Genomic DNA, 22564 nt, shown 5'->3' on the forward strand with positions numbered 1-22564 from the left:
TTGGGGTTCATAAATCTTTCTGGCGAGGCGTTGAAAAATTGTATGAGAAATGGCAACTGTTGCGGCTGCGCCTCAGTTTGTGGCAACAACTGAGAGACTCCTGACTGTACAGACTTGTTGGGTTGGGTTTTGGTTAACAGCCAAGACAGGCGCCCCAGCTTGGCATGGCCATTGTTATGGCACAGGTTTAGTTTATTTTGTTTCTTCTTATTGACTTTTTAGCATGGTTCCAGGCCAAGCAGTTATGACTTCATTAGCAGCCAGCAAGTCTTCAGCCTCGCGACTCTATGCAATTAGCCATGCTTCATTGCCGACAAATCAGTTGCTGCTGCTGCTGTTGTTGTCATGCTTATTGGGAGTAGCCCCTACACCCGTTCATATGTAGTGCAGTTAGAGACATTCATTAAGATTGACAGGAAATCATAAAATATAATTTGAGGCCTTGTTCTCTGATTGACTTGTGATTTTTAGCTAATTGAGACGCGCTTCTGAGTATATTGTGGGGGTATAGAATATATTCTACAAGTCCAGCTACAGTCAACACTCTGAAAGAAGTAAATACTAAAACAAAATATTTTTTCATTAAAAACGGTGTTGACATTTTTCAAACTCACAAACAGAGCCAAAATTATGTTATCGATAACCCTAAGCACCATATTTTGAGAGCAGAAAAGGTGTTTGCACAACTTTTAACAGCTCGTTAAATGAAATACAATACTGTGGACTCATAATTAAAGTGAAAATTATGGTATCGATAGCACTCAATAGCTGAAATAATAAAATATTTTATAGAAATTACCGCATTGAACTATAATTTCACCGCAAACCACTCGTCGAAACACAAAACAGGCTTGTTTGTTCTGCCATTCGGTGCACAGTCCGGCAACTCTGGCATATTTTACACTTAAAGTGCATTTATTTTAATGAAAATTAGTTGACTGCATTAACTCGTATCCAGAACTCGAAGACTCTGCAATAAATTCTAATTAAATTTACATGCAGTTTTCACCATTTCCATTTCCATTTTCCTCAGCCCATAGTTTCCACTCTTATGTTTAGCAAATATTTGTCAGTTGGCAAGTTGACAGCACCAAAAACCGCAAAGCATGTGTGTTTGTGTGTGTGGGCGAGGGGAAAGGGAGCCGCAGACGAAAGGCCGTTGCAAAGGGAAGGCGGGACAGCTAAGGCTTCAATCAGTTTCGAGCGAGATTTGTCTGCCAATGTCTGCTTGAGGACTTCTCCAGCTCCAACTGCAACTACATGTTGTTAATATTGACATGACAAATAAATTGGCCTACTGGCTGGTTGGCAAAGGATGATGGGCAGCGGGGCGGCAAAGCCTGACAGTTGGTTAGGAAGCTACTGCGGTTTGGCTGCCAGGCAAACAAGCCTCAAAATAGTTTGGCAAAATTATGCATTAATGGCAGCAGTGGGTCGTACGAGGAGACGGTGCACTGTGTAGCTGCAGTTGGATACGTGCAAATAATGCAGTTAAATTGTTGTTAGCCTGGCCAACAGCAACAGCAACAGCAACAACAACAACAGCAACGGCTAATTTTGCAGAGAGCCAGCAAACTATGCAAAATTTTGCACACGAATGTCGATGATTACGTCGACGACAGGTGCCAAAGGGCATCTGGCATATCAGAGCGCATCTAACGGCACACACAATGTGTGTGTACGTGTGTGTGCCGAGAATCGACAACTGCTGCCTGGGACAATTGTTAATTGCATTTGCTAGTTGTCAACATGACCAGAGAAACGTGTAGAACATTTTTTATGAGACCCCCCCCGCAGACCCTATGGGAGCAGCTTAGAGCGGGTTGACGTTTTGTTGGGGTTTTGGGTCTGTCATATTAGCCATGTGCAAACACGTCAAAGATTGCTGCAGCAATTCGAAAGTACTACAAATCAGAAATGTGCACAAATTTTGTTTAATTTTTTTCTGTCTCTCTTCGTGCTCGACGACACGACTGACAGAAATTTCTCTATTTGTGCAAAGTTGTCCGTGACAGCTGCTGTGTCCTTCACTCTGTACATCAGTTTGTCATGCACTCCATCACAGAAACAACAACAACAACAACAACAACAACTTGGTACATCACTCAATTTGTAGGCATGTCTCTCCGATCTGGTAGCAAGACAGCAAAAAAAAAAAAAGAATTGTCAAATACGTTGCCATAACAAGCAGCAATTGAGCTGAGCTAAGGAATCACAATGAAGTTGCAATGCTCTAAAAAAAATTAGCTCGTTTATTTTGTTGATGTTCATATAATTTTCTATCGGAATATATGTATGCCATATGTGGGAAATATAACAAAATCAAATATAGGCATTCTGTTTTTGTTCTTGCTGCCAACTTTTGACATTTGCTCGCTTTTACCAACTATCGAGAAATCAAGTCTATTAAAAATGACTAAAACTAAACAATCGAAAGATTATACAAAACTGTGTATTTAAAGGTTCTTAATTTTCATTTATGTGTTCTATATTTGGCAGAAAATTTAGTTTCTTACCCAGATCATTCCTCAACTGCTGGCCGACTCTTAACAAAATAAAAGAACATTATGAGACAATTAACATTTGAATAGCTCTTCAGTATGTTCGATATAATACTTTTGTAGCTGCTTCGTATACGTTACAAAGCTGCTTTAAAAGTTGTTATACTCTTTATTGGGGGTACATTAAATTGCAACGCCTACGCGGCAACTGCAGTGGCAATGGCAGCTTTAAAAACACGCCGAAAATTGTAAAATGTGTGGCAAAAATACAGATATACCTATACATATGCACGATAGACATGCTATATATACAATATATATATATGACTCCATGCATTCATGTGGCAGCTTTGTTGCAGTTGTCGCACGCTTGACACTGACAATTGCACATTGCGTTTTTGCTGTTGCGTGTTCAAGAGGAAAGCCCAGCACATTGTCCTGGGTCCGGGTTTAAAGCGAGACAGACAAACAGCCGGACAGTTGGACAGTTGGACATGTTAACAGCAGCGACAACAACAACAACACGGACAGACTGCCAAGTGTCAAAGTCAATATGCAAAAAAGGTAGAGAGCCAAGTTAAATGTTGACAGTTGAGAAATGTAAGCTTCAAGGATGCATCCAATGCGTCCGGCCATGACATACGGCTTGGGAATATTCTGAGCTAGCTGAGCCAGAGAATGTGAGAAAGAGAGAGAGAGAGAGAGGGCGAGCGAGTGAGAGAGCATTTGCATTGCGTGTAAATGAATTCATGGATCGAGTTGTTGCAATTTAAAAATAGGGTGTGTGGGCTTAACAATCGATACTAGATAAACGTTGTAAGGTTGCAGCGTGTGAGCTGAACTCGATACGAATTTATTCATTCAGTTATTTTGCTTCAACAGGAAATTATCGAATTAAACCCCGATGGGATTATTAAAGCTGTTTTAGCTGATTTTCTAAAAATTATCTTTGAGCTATCCCAAAAGAACAATCAACAAATTCCAGCTAACATTGTTAAGATCAACTAAACTTAAATCTAGCTAAACATTTTTGTTATAATGCAGTATATCAAGAATCTAGAACCCCTCTACAGGGGTATCAAATATATACGTTAGAGTATATTAGCTTCACTAAACATGTTGATTTTCGACACATCTCTTGCTCACATATAATTCAGTTATAATTAAATTGCCAATTTAGACATAATTTGATCTGTGTTGAAATGAGTTTCACACCCTTCCGACCAAAGCGTCAACTAATCAAAAGTTAATCAAGTTTTTACACCCACGTAATTGCAACATTAAATAAATATCATTCGACATTAATGCGTATATTTCGCATACGCACACATATTAATGACAAATTTTAAATTATGCAAATTGCATTTATGGAAATTTTCATTTAATTTTTTTTTTCCTTTTTTAACAATTTTATTTTAAAATTCTATCAAGCAAATGAAGGTGTGCGAGATGCGTGGTAAATTTTATTAATTTTGCATGCGTAAGTTTATTATGCATAACAAACCAAAGCAACAACAAGAACAAAAAGTCAATGTTTAATGTAGCTTATAATTAAATGTTGGCCGCGTGGTGGCTTTGTCTAAAGGGGGCGTTGGGTTTTCGTGGCCAAAGCAACGCCTAACGCTTTTTTGACAGCACAATTATTAAATTGCCGACGAGCCGTGCAAATGTCACATACCCAAATGCAGTCGGAAAAGTATCTCTATAGCTGTATCTACAGCTGTATAGCTGTATATTTTGCCTATAGCCCTCGGCTGGCACACCTTCTCTAAAAGCTGAAATTCTCTCGCCCGCTGAAATGTTGGCGTGGCAAAATTAAAGCAACGCTTGCGGCGCCTCAAAATGCAAATGCAACGCCTTTTGCTTACTTATTTCACAATTGCAATTGCAATTGCTGACGAAACCCAGCAGCAGTCTAAGTCAAATCGATAGAAAACCTTTGATTAGCCAAAAATACGTTGACCCAGTTGCAAGTTCTGTTTAAGATTTTGCATGCCAAAGCTGGGTAAGCTTGACTCAGCTACAAGTACTCAGGTTCTCATACCAAACTTTACTTTTTAGGTAAACCTATTCAATTTTAGATTTAAATAAGTATTATCAAATTATTTGTATTTATTATTATTTATCTATATCAAAATATGGCACTGCGTGGCTCTCTAATTCCCTATAAGTATTTTCTGCTTTTCTAACTGGTTCAGCCTTCTAATTAGGTTTCTAAGCAGGTGCTGATTAATCTTTGTGCCCATCTACTTAATAAAAAGTGCTTCCTCAACGCGTAGCTTTCATTTCTTTAACCGTATGACGACTTCCGTTCCAACCATTAGCAGCTAATTAACTTGGCTTAAATGCACATCAGAAGCGAACCGAGCGCAGCTGATCAAAGCCACATTTCGTTTATAGCCAGCACACAGATTTGGTCAACAGTTGGACAGAGGGTGGTGGCAGAAAGGGGACAGCGAGTGTCAAGTTCAAGCCGAAAACAATTGAAATAGTTGCGCATTTCCATTTGCTGATTGATTTCGAATGCTAATTGATGGCTAGCACACCTGCGGCTGACCGAACAACAACAAAAAAAAAGGAGAAAAATCACAAACAAAAGGGCAAAAACAAATAAAAATACTTGCATAGAGCGTAATCAACTAGAGCATACCCTATTGTCAGCTCTCAAATACACGTTAGTTATATATTTTATTTATATAAACTCAGCTAACTCATACACTCCAAGCTGGAAGCTTGCTTAGCTGTTGTTCTTCTACTTTTCTTAAGTCCCACTTATAGAGAATTTTTCTCACCAATATGGATAATGAGGTCTTAAGCCTGAAATATTCTTGATCTGTATATGCTGTATAACAATTAACAAACTAATTTCAAAGCTACAGTCAAGATTGGAGGTTATTGAAACAATATAACCTGTATATCAAATTTGTAGTCCTTAAAAGACAGGGAGACATAGCAGATGGATTAGTCTCTGCGGGTCGCAGTTGAATGACTCTGTCTGTTACTGCAGTATACCCTCTTTTAAGCATTGCAAACGGCTACAGGGTATTACAACAGCCACAACAACAGAAACAACATCAGGTAACCGAGCTAAATGAAATGCAAATAAAATGTGGCCCAACGCTTCAGTTTGTCACCTGAAACGCCGTCGACGCTGACTCCTGACTCTGCCCCTGACACCTGTCCCACAGCTTGTTTAGTTTCAATATTTCATTTGCTTGCACAGTCCATTTGATTATTTACCTGGTTGTTTTTGTTCTTTTTTTTTTCATCGTTGCCGTCGCTTTTGTTTGGTTTATTTTCCATCAACGCGAAAATTCACAATTTACGCTTCACGCGCGGCTGCATTTTCAGAACGTTAGCTTGAAAAATCTCTGGGAACGGATGTGCATTCGCATTTTTCATTCGCAGTCACCAGACCAAATATATGAATTAATAGAAATATCAAATTCTCAAATATAGCTTGTCAAATGTTATTATTTACTCATTCATTATTTTTTTTTTACCTGTCTGCTAGCGCTACGTGAGCGAAATTCATCTTCTTCTCTTATTTTTCGGGCGTCTTTCAATTTTATGCCTCACACGTTTTTAGCGTCTACCACTCGGAGGCATTTTGTGGTGGCTTTCAGTGCTTTGCCATTTTATTTATGAGCATCATAAATATATAAGAAAGAATTCCTTAGTACATTTTAAGTACATGCACAAAATTCGCCACGGATCTGCTTATGATTATCTTTTGTGCCGCCAGCATTTGGCTGTCCCCCATGCTCGCTCATCAAACATATCCAAATGAGCTACCCGCTGACAAATGGCACGTGTTCTACGCCTTGACTCCTCGTCAAACAAATTGGGGTACATCAACCTTGTCCATAGGCCCCCGAAAAAAAGGTAGTCTCCGAAAGCAGGTATACCTCAAGCTAAATTCAAATTTGGCCAGACACAAAGATCTTTGTTTATGAACGTGAGCTGATAATTACGATTTCACTCGACTTAAGCTTGCTTTAATGTCTAATTTTAGACATGTTTTTTTTTCTGTTCTTAGTAAATTACCCAAGGAAAGTTAGTAATAAAAAATTACTTGGAATAGCTAAGCAGAGTGCCATAAAAAGGAAGCTTTTAATATATATATTATTCTTAGCCCTATGTTAAGGCTAAGAATTCAGTTAAAACCTGGAAAGATTTTTGTTGAAACACAAATGAATACTAGAGAAATAACTTCTTTATAGATATCGGGAAATATAATCAAAATATTCAAGTAAATTCTTTCTACATCATAAACTAATATTCGTTTGTTTTTATTTATTTCTTACATAGATATAAATGTTATTTTCAGTCATATATCAGTATTTACTTAGCACTAGCAGCATCTAACAAATTTATATTGCCAACAAATTTTGGTAAATAAATCAAGTTTGACGTTTTTTCGATTAAATAAAAATTGCATATTCAATTATTGTATTGTTTTTACAATTGCAAACCAATTTGAATCCAGAAAACAAACCAAATAACAACTCGTAATGGTTTTTTGTGCCTGCAGCAGACACCAAAAATGTATATTTTTTGATGGAGCCTAAGTAACAACAACAAAAATGGCTCGTAACAGGCGCGACTTTTAGCTATTTTTTACAGATGGCCAAAATAGAGCGACAAAATGCAGATGGCCAGCTCACAGATACACTCACACACACACACACGCATTTATGAGTTTGCAGCAAATCAAAGCTAAAGCATCTAAACGCATGCTAACAATGTGTGTGTGTGTGAGCGTGTGTGTGAGCGTGTGTGTGTGTGTCCGTGTGTATGTGTGTGTTCGTGTTAGTGGGGTTTAAACAATGCTCGATGCATAAATAACTACAAAGCCGGCGAATCTCAAAAAGCGAATATTAGAAGAAAAAAAATGAGAATAATACTTATTCTTGTCGGTTTGGCTGACTAGCAAATACCCTGTTGATATCTCTGTTTATGTTTAATATAATAATACACAAGTACTCAAACACCATAAAAATAAATAAGGTGGGTGAAATCGTTTCGCTTAGACATATGGGCATAGACGATCGATATGTCTACTCATTGAGTCGGGATTTCAAACTTCTGTCACACATCTTTAATATACCCTATTTCCACCCATTTTCCATGCGTACAGGGTATAAAAAAACGGCATGTACAAAAGCGTATCTAACAAATACACGGGCCATAAACTATGAAAAGCGTATGCTGTTTGGCAAACAGCTGCCCCTCTCTACACCCCACAACCCCCCTTTCCCTTTATCTACACTCAGCGTATTCCCCATACACAGACCCCTACGTATTCCCGCTGCGCTCCGCTGTGAGATGAGCAAAGCCATAAAATATCAATTTCGTGTTACAACAAACGCCAAAAACGAACGTAAACTTATGAGACCCAGTGTAGCCCGAGGTGCAAAGCGAACGAAACGGGAAAGAAACGGGGTGGAACATGATAAAATATATATCGATATAAAATGCACAAAAAAGAACGATGAGGAAATAATTGAAAAATGCATTGCAGTAAAAATGAAGCAAAATACGATAGGTTGATATATTTTATACAATTTGTATAGGAATTGTGCCACATATGAATTCAAAGTAACAGTTGGGGCTGGTTCGAAATATATAAATACAAGGCTAGTTTGCAGAGAGAGCTATGGCAAGTCGCCTAAGGAAATGTGAAAACAATAGATGATAAATGTGTAATATGGAGAATTTATGTATTGTACTTGCATTAAGAAAAAACGTTATAAATGGGGAGCATAAAAAACGGCACTGTGCATTATATATTTTAGGAATAGAAATAATAAGGCTGAAGCTTAACTTCTCAATTGAACCTCAAAAATAATTCAGAATATTAGATTTAAATGCTTGGATTTAGTACAATATATTAATTATAAGAAGTTGGTTTTGAAAAAGATTTAAATTTTAAATTACTTGTTTATATTTTATTAAGTCAATTTAGATATACTTGACTGCAAATCATAGCAAGTCATTTAGCTTTGAGAAAAGGAAAGCTGGGAAACGATATGTGAAAACAATAGATACCAAATATGTTAGATGGAAAATGTAGAGAATATAGTATGTGTAGAGCTCTAGGAAAACTGAGGATTTCTAACTAATAGCTAGAATCTAACTTTCGTTTCTCATAAGGAAATGTTTAACGATCATATAAATTATTTAAAGTTTTTTTGTCGAAGTGTGCAATATTTTTATCATAGGAAACTGTTCTTGACTCATGATCATATATTTCATAATATTTTAAGCCACTGAATAATATATAAAATACCCGACTGTAAATCTCGACTGTTGGTCAAATACGTTAAGCAACTGAATCTATATAAATAACCCAGACTGTAACTCACGATTATTGGGCAGTTATTAATATATAAAGCAACTGCATCTACTTAAATACCCCAGACTGTAAAGCATTGATAGTCACGATTGTCATCGATATGCGTGCTGCGCTCGTTACCATATATCATTTCATTGTCATCTGGCACTCACTTTTTTTTTTTACTTTGTAAACACAGTTTTGTACACATTTACTTGCAATTATTTTGCGTTAAAGCTTTAAAATGTGATGGGCTATATTTATTGATATTTATATAGATGCATATGATACGAGAATATATTACCAACGTATACTAATGCCTTCTCTTTCCCTATCTTTCTCTCTTTTTTTCATTACAGGTGAGTGCTCGATAAATAATAATAAACAACAACAGCGCAAAGGGTAAACACGAAATATTGGCAAGAATTTAAATTTTGATTTTGTAAACCAATATTTATTTTAAATCTTAAAACAAACAATGCAAAATGCAACACCCAGTGCGGCACTAATTTAATTTGCCAACTGAATTTGCAGCAACAGTGGCTGCAAAATAAATGATGCACTTATTAATTAGATGAAATTTCGCAATAATATTTATGTGCATATTTTTGCGGCGCTGCGATTACAATGGGCAATTAGTGTGTTAAAATGTTTTCGACCTGGCCGAAATGGACATAGGCCGGATCGACTGCCAGCCGGGCAGCCGGGCAATCAGTTCTGGCTCATGGGTGTGTGTGTATTTATAATTAATTTCTGTTTGCGCTCATATTCAATTCAATACGCTGCATTTGGCTAACGAAGTTTGGCAACGTTGCTGCCATAATTTCAGGCATTTTATTTGCCAACTCAAACCTGCCGCCCACCTTTCTCCCTCACACTCTTTCTCTAGCTGTCTCTTTCTAACTATGCAGCCGCCATAATATTAGCTTGCTCTCTGGCAGTCGGGCAAATATTTTGATGCAACATGCAATTTCTCCTAATCTAAACACTCACATCGCGGCGCAAAGGATAAAAATGAAAACAGCTTAGGGCTGGCTCTGGGAGAAAGGGGAAGTGGGCACTGGGAAAATGGGGGGCTACGGCGTGCGGAAAGTGGGCGAGACTCGCGCTGCATAACTTAAGGCGTAACTAAGGCAACAACGACAAAGATGCTGGCAGCCCAGAAAACCCAATTGTGTGCGAATGGCAGCAAAATGCAGCTCATAGTTACAAATACACTGCAAGAAATCTAACTGCAGCTTAAGCTAATTAAATTGCGCCTTAGTCGAAGCTTAAAACTGATTGCAACTTGCGGTTAGTGAAAAGAAGAGAGCAAATGCAATTTTAAATGGTTCGTTAAGGCTGGACATAAAGAATTTATGATAAAGAGTTTGCTTTAATATTGTAAAATATGCAAAAAATGTATACAAAAATCGCAGGTTTTTTAGATTTTTTTTTTTAATATTTAATTTTTAAACGGCTTTTATGAGCTCTGTTGCCTGATGCTATATTTATTTGTCGTATGGCTTAAAGCGCCGATTTTTAAACATTTTATTGGGCTTGCTCTCAGTTTATTGAGAAGAGAATATATAGTGCTCGCGAAATAGTTTCAGTTCCATTTTTAAGTTGTGCCAAGTTAACTGAGATAAAAAATTAATATCTGAGATTAAGATAAGCAAACTAAGTTAAATGTTAATCCATGCATACCATGCAAATCGAACATCTGTGCATTTTCGCTCAGTGTATGAATGCGGCACGTTTCCTTGCATCAGTTTGCCTTGGCACTTTCTTTGGCTGCCACGCCTAGCAGCAGTGGGCGCGGGTGCTACGAGCAGCTGCCGCTGAAGGGGCAACAACGACTACAACAACTATAAAGGCGGCGGCACCTTCGTCTATCTTGCAAGCTAATCTAACTAAGGGGGTGGCAGGCGGCGACACTTGGCGCTGCGTGCAATTTGCTTACGTTTTGCCCGCCCCCCTTTTTGCCCCTTAAGCAGCAACCTTACGCTGCCGCTCAGTGCCAGCTTTCCTGTGCAAACACATATATTTGATATTTTTATTTTTATTTTTTTATTTGTTGCCAGTAAATAATAATAATAATACCTACATATTTAAATTGCCCCTGGGTGTGTGTGTGTGCCTGTGTGTGTAGCTTTTCCGTTCCCTTCAGTACCTTTTCCTTGGCTTCGTTGCATTTCCTGTGCCATTGATAGCCATCTCCTGTTGCTGGCGTTGTCGTCGTCATTGCCTGCATTTTTTATTAGGACTCCCTGCAGCTTCCCATTCAGTTTCCCAGCGGACCCACGGCCGCCCGCCCTCCGCTGTCTCTCCCTGGTGCCTTATCAATATTTCTCTCTATAGCTTTTCATTTGCTGTATTTATATTTATAAGTCTTTCCGTTGCTACAGTTGCCATTAAATATATGGTGGCGACTCGGGGAGGGGCAAGCGGAGCGCAACTTGCTTCAGTTCGCAAACTCTCAACTAAGTCTTCATATTGTGCATTCGCTTTGGGTCCTGCCTTGCCCCGAGATGTTCAATAAAATTTTGATAGCAATCAATTTAATGCGTCGCGGCACACGCACTTTGCCCATAGACGTTGCGCTGGCAACAGCCAATGGAGGAAGGTCGAGGGTTGAGGGCGGCAGGTGGAGGGAAGCCCTTGCAAAGTTGCCACAATTACAAGAGCACGCAGAAATCTTACTAAATATTTCAACACGGCGAATCACAAAATATAAAGTAGAGCTGAGAAACGACATCTGAATTGAAGTTGCGGTCGAAGCGGCGAAGGGGGACACGAGAGACAGAGAATAGGCTAACTGCGAAGCTATAGTAAAGCCAGACAATCTTTATATTGATTGACTTTCATAGACTCAAGGGAAGGGAGCGAATAGAGCTGAAAGAAAGCTGATTTAGTCGTATGGCGTTTTTTGTTCAAGGCTAAAATCATAATTAACTTCAGAGATCAAATTTCTTTAAAATTTTTAGAGCCTTACAATTTCTTTCATTTGCAAAAAGGATTAGTTTATTTATGTTTATTTTGCTACTTTCTGAATGTGAATATCTCCATTCAAACTCGCCGCATATCAATTTGTATTCAAATTAATAACTTCTGTTTGACCCAAAGAGAAGGCACTCGTTCGAACCCAGTTGAATATTATTTTCCTTTTATGCATCTTAATTATTTGAGCCCCCTTCTGAATGGTCATATCTCTCCATTCAAGCTCGCCTTATATCAATGTGGACTCAGATTAATAAATTCCATTTGACATTTGAGTAACTTCTTTCCCCCATCAAATGCTATCCATAAGCTATCCACACATATGTGCAGAGTTTTCAATTACATTTCCTCACTTCAATCAAATCGCAAATCGTCTTTCTATTTCTATTTTTTTTTTTTTTTTGGCCTGGCAACTTTATTTTTGCTTGGCCAAATTGTATTGCAACGCGCGTGTTGCACTTGCAGCCATTCGTAAATTGAATTTACAGGCGACCAACTGGCGCAGCGCTGTTCCGCTCGCCCCCACCACCCCTCCACACGCTCGACTAATGATTTTCCCAGAATTCGAATCGGACTTTGGCAATTGCATTTCCAATTTCTTATCGCATTGGGAGCGGGGCGACTTGACGACAATTGTCTAGCGTTTGACTGACTTGCTCCTCTGCCGGACACGGCCACGAAAGGACACTTGAAATTATTGAAATTGTTTTGCCATTTCGTTGCCACCCGCCCCACTGACCCCCACCCCACACTTCCCTGTGTCTCGGCTCTGTCTGCTGCCATTGCAGAGCCCTTTGTGCACACGTTTGCTGCACTCGTCTGTGATTATCGCCTTGGAATTTTCTCATTTTGAGTGATTCGAAAAATTTGTGGATTTTGGTTATTGATTTTCAAATGGCACGTCAAGTGCCAATACCCAAAGACAGAGAGAGTATGTTACAGATACCCTCCAAATCTGTCTGCCTCTGCTGTCTTCCCCTACACATGTGTGAGGGCTTTGAGCTTTTAATTAGTTGCTAATTTGTTGGAGAATGCAACAGACGAGTGCCTTTAATTAAGAACACACTGCAGAGTAAAAGTTGCCCAGGGTAACAACTCGCAAGTGAACAATTAGAGAATAAGAGAACGCATATCGAAGACTCGTAGCGTACACATTTAAAAATTGTAATACCCTACAAAATGAAAGAATATCTCAGTACCAATTCGCTTTTAACTGAAAATCTTTGGGTTGGGAATCGAGGTGAATGCTGGGATTACAATTTACATATGGAAAATCATAAGTGATACGAACTGTGACTATGAATCATATACATAAAACTATCTCAGGATCTATTTGATGGAATATGAAAATGTGGGTTACTATTTTCGAACTCTAGCTATATCTCAGAATTTTATTAGGCGATGGATGGATGGATGGATTATTCATATAATCCAGCACAGGTCCGCTAACAAAATTGAATCTTTAAATTCTTAAATGACTTAATTTGTGCTCACCCACCTGATATGGCAGAGAGAAAATAAATAAATACATGGCATTTGTCACTGATTAAAGCAGCGAATTTTTGAATAACGAAAAATGTTTAATTCCTTTCGGAGTATTTTTTTTTTGTTTTTATTTGGCCAGCGGTTAATTAAAAAGAGGCTTGGCACAGGTTCAGGCCCAGACAGAGAAATAAACGCACACAGATATATAGAGACGACGCCTACGTTGATTTATGGCAGCCGCTTGAAAAGGCGTATAAATCAAATGAAATAAAAATTGTATATAGATGAATATATATGTAGATATATATACATATAAATATATATATATATATATATATGTATGTGTAGGGCTGTATAAATAAAATGTCATATAAAGCGTGGCGTTGCATTAAGATCGCACGGTCAACTCTTTAGCACCATTAACAAAAGCTTTGTCCGTGTGCCTTGTGTGTCCTTCGCTGCCTTCTTTGTTTGACCGCACTTAATCCTACGAGTGGGCAGAGGCGTGGCGAGATGGAGAAGAGGGGCGCGCAACTGCACAAAAGCCCGAAGAACGAGCGCAATGCATTTTGCGATAAATTCGCAGCGCATTAAACGGAATGACAGACCCTGAATAGCTGTGGCTTGAGGAACATGTGGGGACTCCTGTATGATGGGGTGGGAGGGGGGTTGGGCAGGGGAGTGTAGAGAAAGATTGCTGACTGACCAGCAACAATGCGCTGAGCATTCGGAAATTCTGTGCGCTTGGCACACAAACACAATGATAGAAAATCGAAGCGCTCGCTTAAGAATGTCAATAAAGGCAGCGACGTCAGCAGCGCTGCCAGCGGCGACAACGTCAGCAGCGCTGCCTTATCCTATGAAAGTTTTCTGTGTCATTGTGTGCACGTATGTGTGTGTGTGTGTGTGTGTTGGTGTGTGTGTGTGTGTTCTGACAGCAAACGGCAGTTGCTGTTGTCTTCATTTTGGGCTGAGAGCGTGAGAATTGCCTGTGGTCGCTATCATAATGTAACTGTCCAGTGCACAGTGGTGCGAAAACTATTTAACTAGAGTAAATTAAGCAAGAGGCCAACTGATTGACATGGAATCGAATATACAAGCTATTTCCTCAACAATATTAGAGCTAAAAGATATCTTTGGAAGAAATGTATCGCAATAATAATCCTGCAGAGAACTCAGCAAAAATAATTTATATCAAACATAAAAGTCGTGCAGAACAATGGCAACTAGGTAAATTGAGTTTGTACCACTGTGCACAGTGGTAGGTTCGCAATGATAAGATGTACTCGTATTGCAATTGACATCTTTAAAGCGAACGACATTATTTGTTTATTTTTGACAGCTTGGGGGTCTTCACTTTTCTTATATAAGATGCAAACTTGCAGATACTCTCAATACCCTGCAGCCTATTAAAATGGGTATATTGAAGCTATGCCAACGTAGTTAATAGGCAAATGAAGTCATCATAAGTTGGAAAAGATTTTTCATAAACTAAAGTGTACGCCTTTAATAGATAATTCCTTTCCCAGAATTGATAAAGCATACACAGAGTATAAAAATGCCATCCTAAAATTAAACTGGGTATCCCATAGTCGAGCAAGCTCACCTCCAGCACTCTTGCTGGATTATATATATTTACTTATATTCGTTTCTCGTTGTCGGCGCTCGCCTCGCAGCTTTGGTGGCATCTTTTTGGCTGGTATCGTTTTACGCTTTGCGGTTGCAACTTGCAGCTCCTGTGGATGCAACAGCTGCGCTTGGAGTCGCCGCAAGTGCTGGGCAAATGTATCTGCGGCCGCCGCCGCTTGCAAGTATCTTGTGTATATTTGTATCTTTTGGCATATGTGGCAACTTGCGGCGCGTCTGCTGGCTGACATCTATTGTGGCCCGCTTGACTTTTGAGCATTACGTAAGCGCAGCTCTCAATGCACTTGGCTATGTGACGCCCCGCCACCCGCTCCTGCACAACCACCAGCTGCAACTGTGCCACACGCGCGCGCTCTTTCAATGATTGTCGGTGACTTGAAGTTGTGACTGCAACTACTGTGCCGAGTAGAGTAGAGTATGCGTAGAGTGTGTGTGTGTTGTCTGTGTAGTTTTTGGATTGGGAATGAAGTGCAGCGTTCTGTTTGACACTTGCAACTGTCAACGCGGCTCTGATTGATCGATTGCAAGCGCGCTCGTGTGTGTGTGTGTGTGTGCGCGTGTATATGTGTGGGTGGAGAAGGTTGCAGCAATGATTAACTGGGCCAAAAACAAACATTTTAAAAAGTATCGAAATGAATGTATTGATTAATAGCTTAGTGAGAAGGGAAAAAATCAAAACTTTTAATTTTACTTAGTTTTAATGAACAAGAAACGAGAAATACGAATTCTTCCAAAGTTTTTCAATCTTTGCATTCTTTTTAGTTACTTAGGATTAATTTATATGTTCTTATAAATGAAATACTTAACATAAAACCTAACAGTTATATAAATAAATAATAGGACTAAGAATACAGATTACAGATCTCATTTAAAATAATAGAAGGAGTAAGAAGAAATCTTCAAGTTCTTGAATAATTTTGTCCCAATAATCAATATAATTTTATATGAAAAAGCTAATTGAACTTCAAATTAAACCTAGGGCAAAATTTATAGAGTAGCTGCAATTAAGTATTGTATTTTATTGTATATTACGCCGTAATAGAAGACTTTGGCGTTCTTTGAACTCAATTCGAAATCTTCACTTGAATAAATTTCATGGAATTCTTTGCATTAATAGGCAAATTCTTTGAATTTAAATGGAATTCTTTGAATGTTATTCTTAAAGTTTTGCGGCAATATATTTCCTTCGTCAATATTATTTATTTATGTTGTCTCCAGCAAATTCTCCGGTACGATTTCTATATTCATTGCGGCGCTCTCAAATATTGAACTCCCTTAAAATATAATTTTCTAGTCCATATTCTTTCACATGTCTTTTATCTCAACACGATACACGCTCAACTGGCGGCATTCCCTATTTTCAGACTGATTGATGAGCTTCCTAAGAGGTGCTCTTCGACTGTCCAGCTGACAAAATAAACAACTGATTTTCTGTCTTTATCAATATGAAAAGTTTGTGCCACGTTCTTTGTGTTCGTTTTGTAAAGTTAGAATTCATTTAAGCAAAGTAGAACATTATTGAATCCTCTTTCTATTGATAATAGAAATGCATTTTTTGATCAAAGAAAATTATTTTCTTGTGAAAAAGAATTTTCTAACTTGAAATTTTTGTACTCCACTTGTCCCATTTTTTAAGCCTTTTCTTTTGATAATAGAAATAAATATATGTGGAATAAAATGATCAGATTATCAGAATTTTAACTTGGAATTTTTGAACTCAACTTGCATTATTTATTTTTTTTATTTAAGCCTTTTTCTGTTGATTTAAGAAATGCATAAAAATGCAAAGAAAGCTTTTTGTGTTTTAATATTATATAAACATATTCTTAAGAAATTTCTGACTGGAAACTTTTGCCTGCAACAAGTAAAGTTTGAGCTGAATTTGTCCGATTATTATATTTCTTGAACAATTTTTCTGTCAGTGCAGCAGTTAATGCTGCACTTGATAGCATTTATCTATCAATTGTGTTGGCCAACAGCAAACGGCAACTTGTTAGCCAACTGCAAAAGTATGTTCCGAGCTGCCGCTTCATTCCCGCCCCAACCGTTTTTGACCTCATTCACGAGCAAAAACTTTCCTTGGAAGAAGCGAGCGTTCCACACGAAATTAATTTAAATTTATTGTCTCAATTTATAATGCTGCAAATTGAGCGTTTGCCAAAAATAAACGTTGACAGCACACAGTCGAGCATAGTTCAATGTATCTTTTGGATACGGGTACACACCCCCTCTTACTTACCCCCTCACTCTCGCTAACATCCCATTGAACTTGAACTTGCAGCTTTTGCCAAATTGTTTGGCCAAAGTCAAAGTCTTTGATGCCCGACTCCCAATTGTATCTATGCGATAGTTATTACAAAGTTTGCTGTCGCATAAGTTTTATAGTGTAAGTTTGAAGTTTTTTAATGTGAAGCACCCCGCAACCCGTCGCCCGCTCAGCACAGCTCGTTAGATTCGAACCCGAGCTTCGAACTTCGCAAACGCAGCCAGCAAATTGAGTGCACACAGTCGGGCAGACGTTTGTCATTTGTCTGCTGTCATGTCAGTTGTCAGTTTGATTTTTTGACTTTATACGTTTTTGTTTTTGTTTTTTTATGGTTATTTTAAATTGTAACAACTGCTATGACGACGTCCACGACGACAGCAGCGATGGACTACGAGAATAAAAAACAAATATATATAAAAAATAAAATGCTAAAAGACAAACAAAAGACAAATTGTGCGCTCTCCGAGCGCGTGTTGACAATTTTTTATAGATTTTTCGATGCGCTACATGTGCAATTTGTGTAAGGGGTATATTAGCTTTGAACTAACTATTGTAACTCATTTGGCATTGAGATACAACTCGAAGCCACAAATTAAATTTTAATGAACTATATAAAAAATGGATTATTTTTGATTTGAGTTGGATTGTGTTCAAAATAAGATAAACTATAATAGTATAATATAATATAATATAAGTTTTTATACAAGCATATCAAAAATCTTGTGATTTTCTTATATAAGTAGAAGTTTCATGAAAGTAATTTGCTTAGAAAGTGTATAATGTTTTTTTGCAAGTGTATGTAATAGGCATAAGATATATATACTTCTGATCAGCATCAATAGCCGAGTTGATCTTGTCATTTTATAATTATTTTTAATTTGTAGTAAACCAGCGCTTAGTACGATCTGTATTTGATGTTGGCAAGATAAGGTTTAGGGTATTCCTAGTCGAGTTAGTTAAAAATCGATATAAAGTTATAATAACTTATTCTAAGCTACAAAGTTGCTTGAGATTAATTGTCATTCATATATTATATTTAAAAGCCTTGTAAGTTTATATTTAAAACTAATACTGTCTTATAAATTCACTTATGTTCCACATAAATTTTAAAGGGAATCTGTTAGTTGCAGTATTTCCGGTTTCTATGATTGGTTTCGTATATTTTTCCGTTTGACACACGAGCTGTGTGCCACATTTTTACAGCAGTTGACGTCTGAGCACTTTATCTTAATGTCAATTTTTTGTTGTTGTTGTCGTTTTGCTTTTTATTCCTTGACTTCAGATTGGGTTCGGGATTTTGGGTTTTGGGTTGCGGGTTCGGTATTGGAATCGGGCGGTCCGTTTGGTCCGTTTGGTGCGTGTTGTGCGTGAAGCAGTTAAAAACGTTCAAGCAAATTAACAATAAAAAAACCATTTGTTAGTCAAGTTCGGGCCACGTTCTTTCGAGTTGTCAAAATCACGACATCGTCTCGTTAATGGCGCTTAGAGTTTAGCTGCAAGATAAACTGGCGCTAGGATTTGTATTTACATATATATTAGATGGCTTAAGGGACTGTGACTCATCAACTTGCAGCTGGGATTAAGTGCACTGTAAAAAATTGTTGGCCTGCATTAACGTTCGTTAGACTTAAATTTCCAGTTCAAACCCATTATCGCTATATACATAGGTAAAATTAATATTATTTTATTTCCTTCATGTTCACAAAATAAAATAATTCTTAGGTCCAATTCGTCAACAAAATTTAACAAAAAATTCTATTTGAGTTTAAGCCCAAATATTTTTTGCTGTGCATATTCAAACTTAAGCTTTAAATGCTGCCACCTTGAACACTTTTGACTCATTTGTGTTTGGTCTGTTGCAGTACGACAACGTCAACTCGTGCCTGCACGTGCTGAGGAGTCAATCGGTGGGCGGCTTGGACAATATCACAACCAACGACATCTGCGCGGGTCGCCTGAAGGCAGTTCTCGCCCTGTTCTTTGCCTTGAGCCGCTACAAACAGCAGGCGAAGCAAACCAAATCCATTGGCGTGGGCTGTGGCGGTGGCGGTGGCTCTGGTGCAGTTAGCTCTGGAGGCGGTGGCTCCGTTTTGGGCATTGGCCTTGGTGGTAGCTTAAGAGCTTCTGCCGCAAGCAATTTGCTGGACAGGAATCAACAGCAGGAGCAACAGCAACAGCAACAGCAGCAGCAGCAGCAGCAACAACAGCAGCAGCAACAACAAACGCCACAGCAGTTGGCTCAATCGCTAGAGAACGGCAATGAGATGGTGAATCGGTGAGTGCACTTATTAATTATTTAATTTGTGTCTGTTATATCTTTAATATTCAAAAAATTCAAAATGTAACCGAAAAATTGACAAGCGTCTGCATTGCGTGACAGAGCAGTCAGCTTATATTTGTCTTGCCACTGTGCTACGGTTTGTGTCTAGACTGAAACATTGAACGCCAATGTTAGCAAAGGCAACAACTGCCTGCTGGTTTGTGTCTAGACTAACAGCTCTATGCTGTACTAAATTACTCCACCTGTTAACATATTCAACAGTGCTGTTAAGTTTCAGCATTTGATATAACTAAATCTGTAATATGGCACAGTGAGCGCTTGATATAAAAGCTAAAGTAGCCAGCTATTGAACTAAATGTTCTTTTTATTATCAAATCTTTTCTGCTATGAAAAAAACCTAAAAATTAATTTTTTAGACATTATCGAATGCTTGGATATTTTTCTTCTGATCTATAACAATAACAGAAATTTTAAATTGTCGCTTATGGAACTACATTAACTTTTATGTGGAATTTGTATCAAATTCATTAATAGCTTACATTGCGAGTGAGCAGTATATTGAGCTTAACATAACTCAGCTAGAGCTTAACATTAATCTTAAATATGTTAGATTTTACATAAATATGTTATGTCTGCTGGCAGTGTATTGAATGACTTTCAGTTTAACAACCCCAAGAAACGGTTTTTAAAACCGAAAAAAACATTATTCTCCAGCTGATCTTTCATATTAAATACCGTAAATCCTAAATACACAGCATCGCATTTTTCACCACGCCATTCTTGAAATGCCAAGCGTTTTTTTTCCAGCCTCCCTAGTCAAATGCAAGCCCGCACCCTCTGCTTAACCTCAAACAGAGCTCATATCAAATGGAAATGTCTCAGATTTCCTTTGCATTTGGCTTACACCGTCATAAGACTTCCGGTACGCAGTTTTTCTGCTTCTTTCACAAAATTCCAAGCAAGTTTAATATGATTTATTGGTTTGTTTGCCGGAAATTACAGGCGATTCGCTCAGCGTCGCAGACCCCATCTCCTCCCAGGAGCTTCTGTACCCAAGTAGTCGTAAAAAAAAAAGGAAACCCAAACTTCTGCTCCACCAAAGCTGAGACACTAAGCAAACAAAATTGGCATACTACGAGTGGAAAATCTGTGGTGTGGGGGGAGGAGGGAGAAATGTGTGTTGAGCTTTTGAAAAGCAGCTGAAAAATTCAAAACATGAAGATGGAAAATTAGAAAACTTTATTTGGTTGAGAAAAAAGCCAGAAAAGCGTTTGTGTCGTCTGCGTCTCGGTGGGTTCTTGCTTCTGTTTGCAACCCTCGGGGAAATCCCAGCAGAGCAGACAGGAAACGGAAGCTTTTGTGTTGCGCTACCATAAAGTGAGAGGAGGGGGGGCCGAGAGGGCATAGACCAGTTGCCGTTTAACTTTCGGTTGGGGCGAACCCAAACCACACCCCGCCTCCCCCTGCCTACAGCCATGTGTTGATGACTTTCACTGACTATGAAATTTAAATGCGTATCGGAAATGTTTGCAGTTTTTTTTTTTTTTTTTTTGCTTCCTTCCCTCATTTTTGGTTGAGGGGCGCGTTGACTAGCAGACAAATAAATTACAATGGATTTTTATGGTCGTCCTTGCGCCTAGTTTGTGGTAGGCAACAGGGCGACAGGACGGCAGGACGACAAGCCGACGACAACAATGCGGCAAGTTCATGTAAAGTTGCAACACCATAAAACTTTCACTCTGTCTGCGTGTATACCCTAGCCGTGGCTATTTCAATATTATCGCGAAGCGTGCAACACATTATAAAACAGATTTCGCACTCGTTTAATTTAAGTTTGTAATAATTAGCTTAATGTATCTGAGTCGAAATCGCAACTAGGAGGTTTGCTTGAAAACATGATTTTTATATAGAATTTTCAATTCTCTCTTTTATAATTTGTGAGATCGAGATCTGTGGATACTAATAAAGAATATATTAGGCCCTCGGAGATACTTCCTTCTGCCTGTTAGATACTCTTGCACAAAAACATCATGCCCTTTTTACCCATATAACAATGAAAAGGTTTTGTATTAGCTGTTATTTATAATATTCAAAATAAAAAATAATGTTGCATAAATTTCCAAGGGATTTTCCTAACAAGCCAAAAAATAAAACGTGTGTTTAAAATAATAATTTAATAATAATTTTCTTCTATAACAATTTGAATGGATGCGCATTCTTTAATGGAATATCCAAAAATGGATACAAAAATATAGTACAATTAAAGTAAGGGTATTCAGTATTCTTTAGTACGTTCCATTATAATTTTTAGAAATTGTGCGTTGTTTATAATGTCTGCGGTCTGGCGACCTAGACACTGAAACCGAGCGCTGTCCAGGCTTGTTCAGGCACCAGCTGCGGAAAAGCAACCCCCAAATATATATATATATATATGAAAAGCGAACCATTAGCGAAATATGCGAGCTAAAAAGTGAGGAGTGGAAAGTGTGGCGTTGCTGGCAGTAGGGGGCCTTGGGGAGGGCACATACAAAATTTAAGAGCATTTTTAGCGACAAGCAACGAGTCGAGCAGCTGGTGCAAACATTTTGTAAAGTTTGCCGCGTGCGCCAGTTCCTGCAGCAATTCGCAAGTTTTCGGTAGCTGGCACTGATTTGGCCTGCCTGCCACTTGCTACTTGCCACTGGCTGGCAACATGTTGCGCTCTATGCATATAATTAAAAAATTGTCAGGGGGCAAGTCCTGGCAAGACCTGGGCAAGTTCCTGCTGAAGACTTCAACAGCAGCAGCTGATGACATTTCCAAGCCCAAAGCTGGAGCCGGAAACGAGCCATTTATAACTGCAAATTACGCGCGCCAGACATTGCAACAATATGTGCTCCCAAATGTATTTATAACATTTGTAACGGAGCCATGTGGGGGGGGCGTGTTTAGGGTTAGGGTGGTTTAATGGCTGCAAAGAAACCCCCAAGCTACTGGCGTGGTGGGTCACATAATTGACATGCGGCAGCTGAGGGCGCACATTCCTATGCATTGCGGCTAAAGAGCTAAGCCCCCTCCACTAAAAGGGG

The 22564-nt window shown here is 38.5% G+C and overlaps 1 protein-coding gene across 5 annotated transcripts in view; it reads left to right on the forward strand.

Moving 5' to 3' along the window:
* The window catches only part of sick (sickie), a 198760-nt gene that overhangs the window by 74726 nt on the left and 101470 nt on the right, over positions 1 to 22564 (forward strand). For all 5 annotated transcript variants that reach the window (XM_032437816.2, XM_032437817.2, XM_070209235.1 and 2 more), the window contains one exon: positions 19078 to 19490. In XM_032437816.2, the coding sequence (XP_032293707.1) occupies positions 19078 to 19490 (413 nt within the window). The remainder of the gene's footprint in view (positions 1 to 19077; positions 19491 to 22564) is intronic.

Source organism: Drosophila virilis, chromosome 4, assembly GCF_030788295.1.
Source record: "Drosophila virilis strain 15010-1051.87 chromosome 4, Dvir_AGI_RSII-ME, whole genome shotgun sequence".
NCBI classification, from domain to species: domain Eukaryota; kingdom Metazoa; phylum Arthropoda; class Insecta; order Diptera; family Drosophilidae; genus Drosophila; species Drosophila virilis.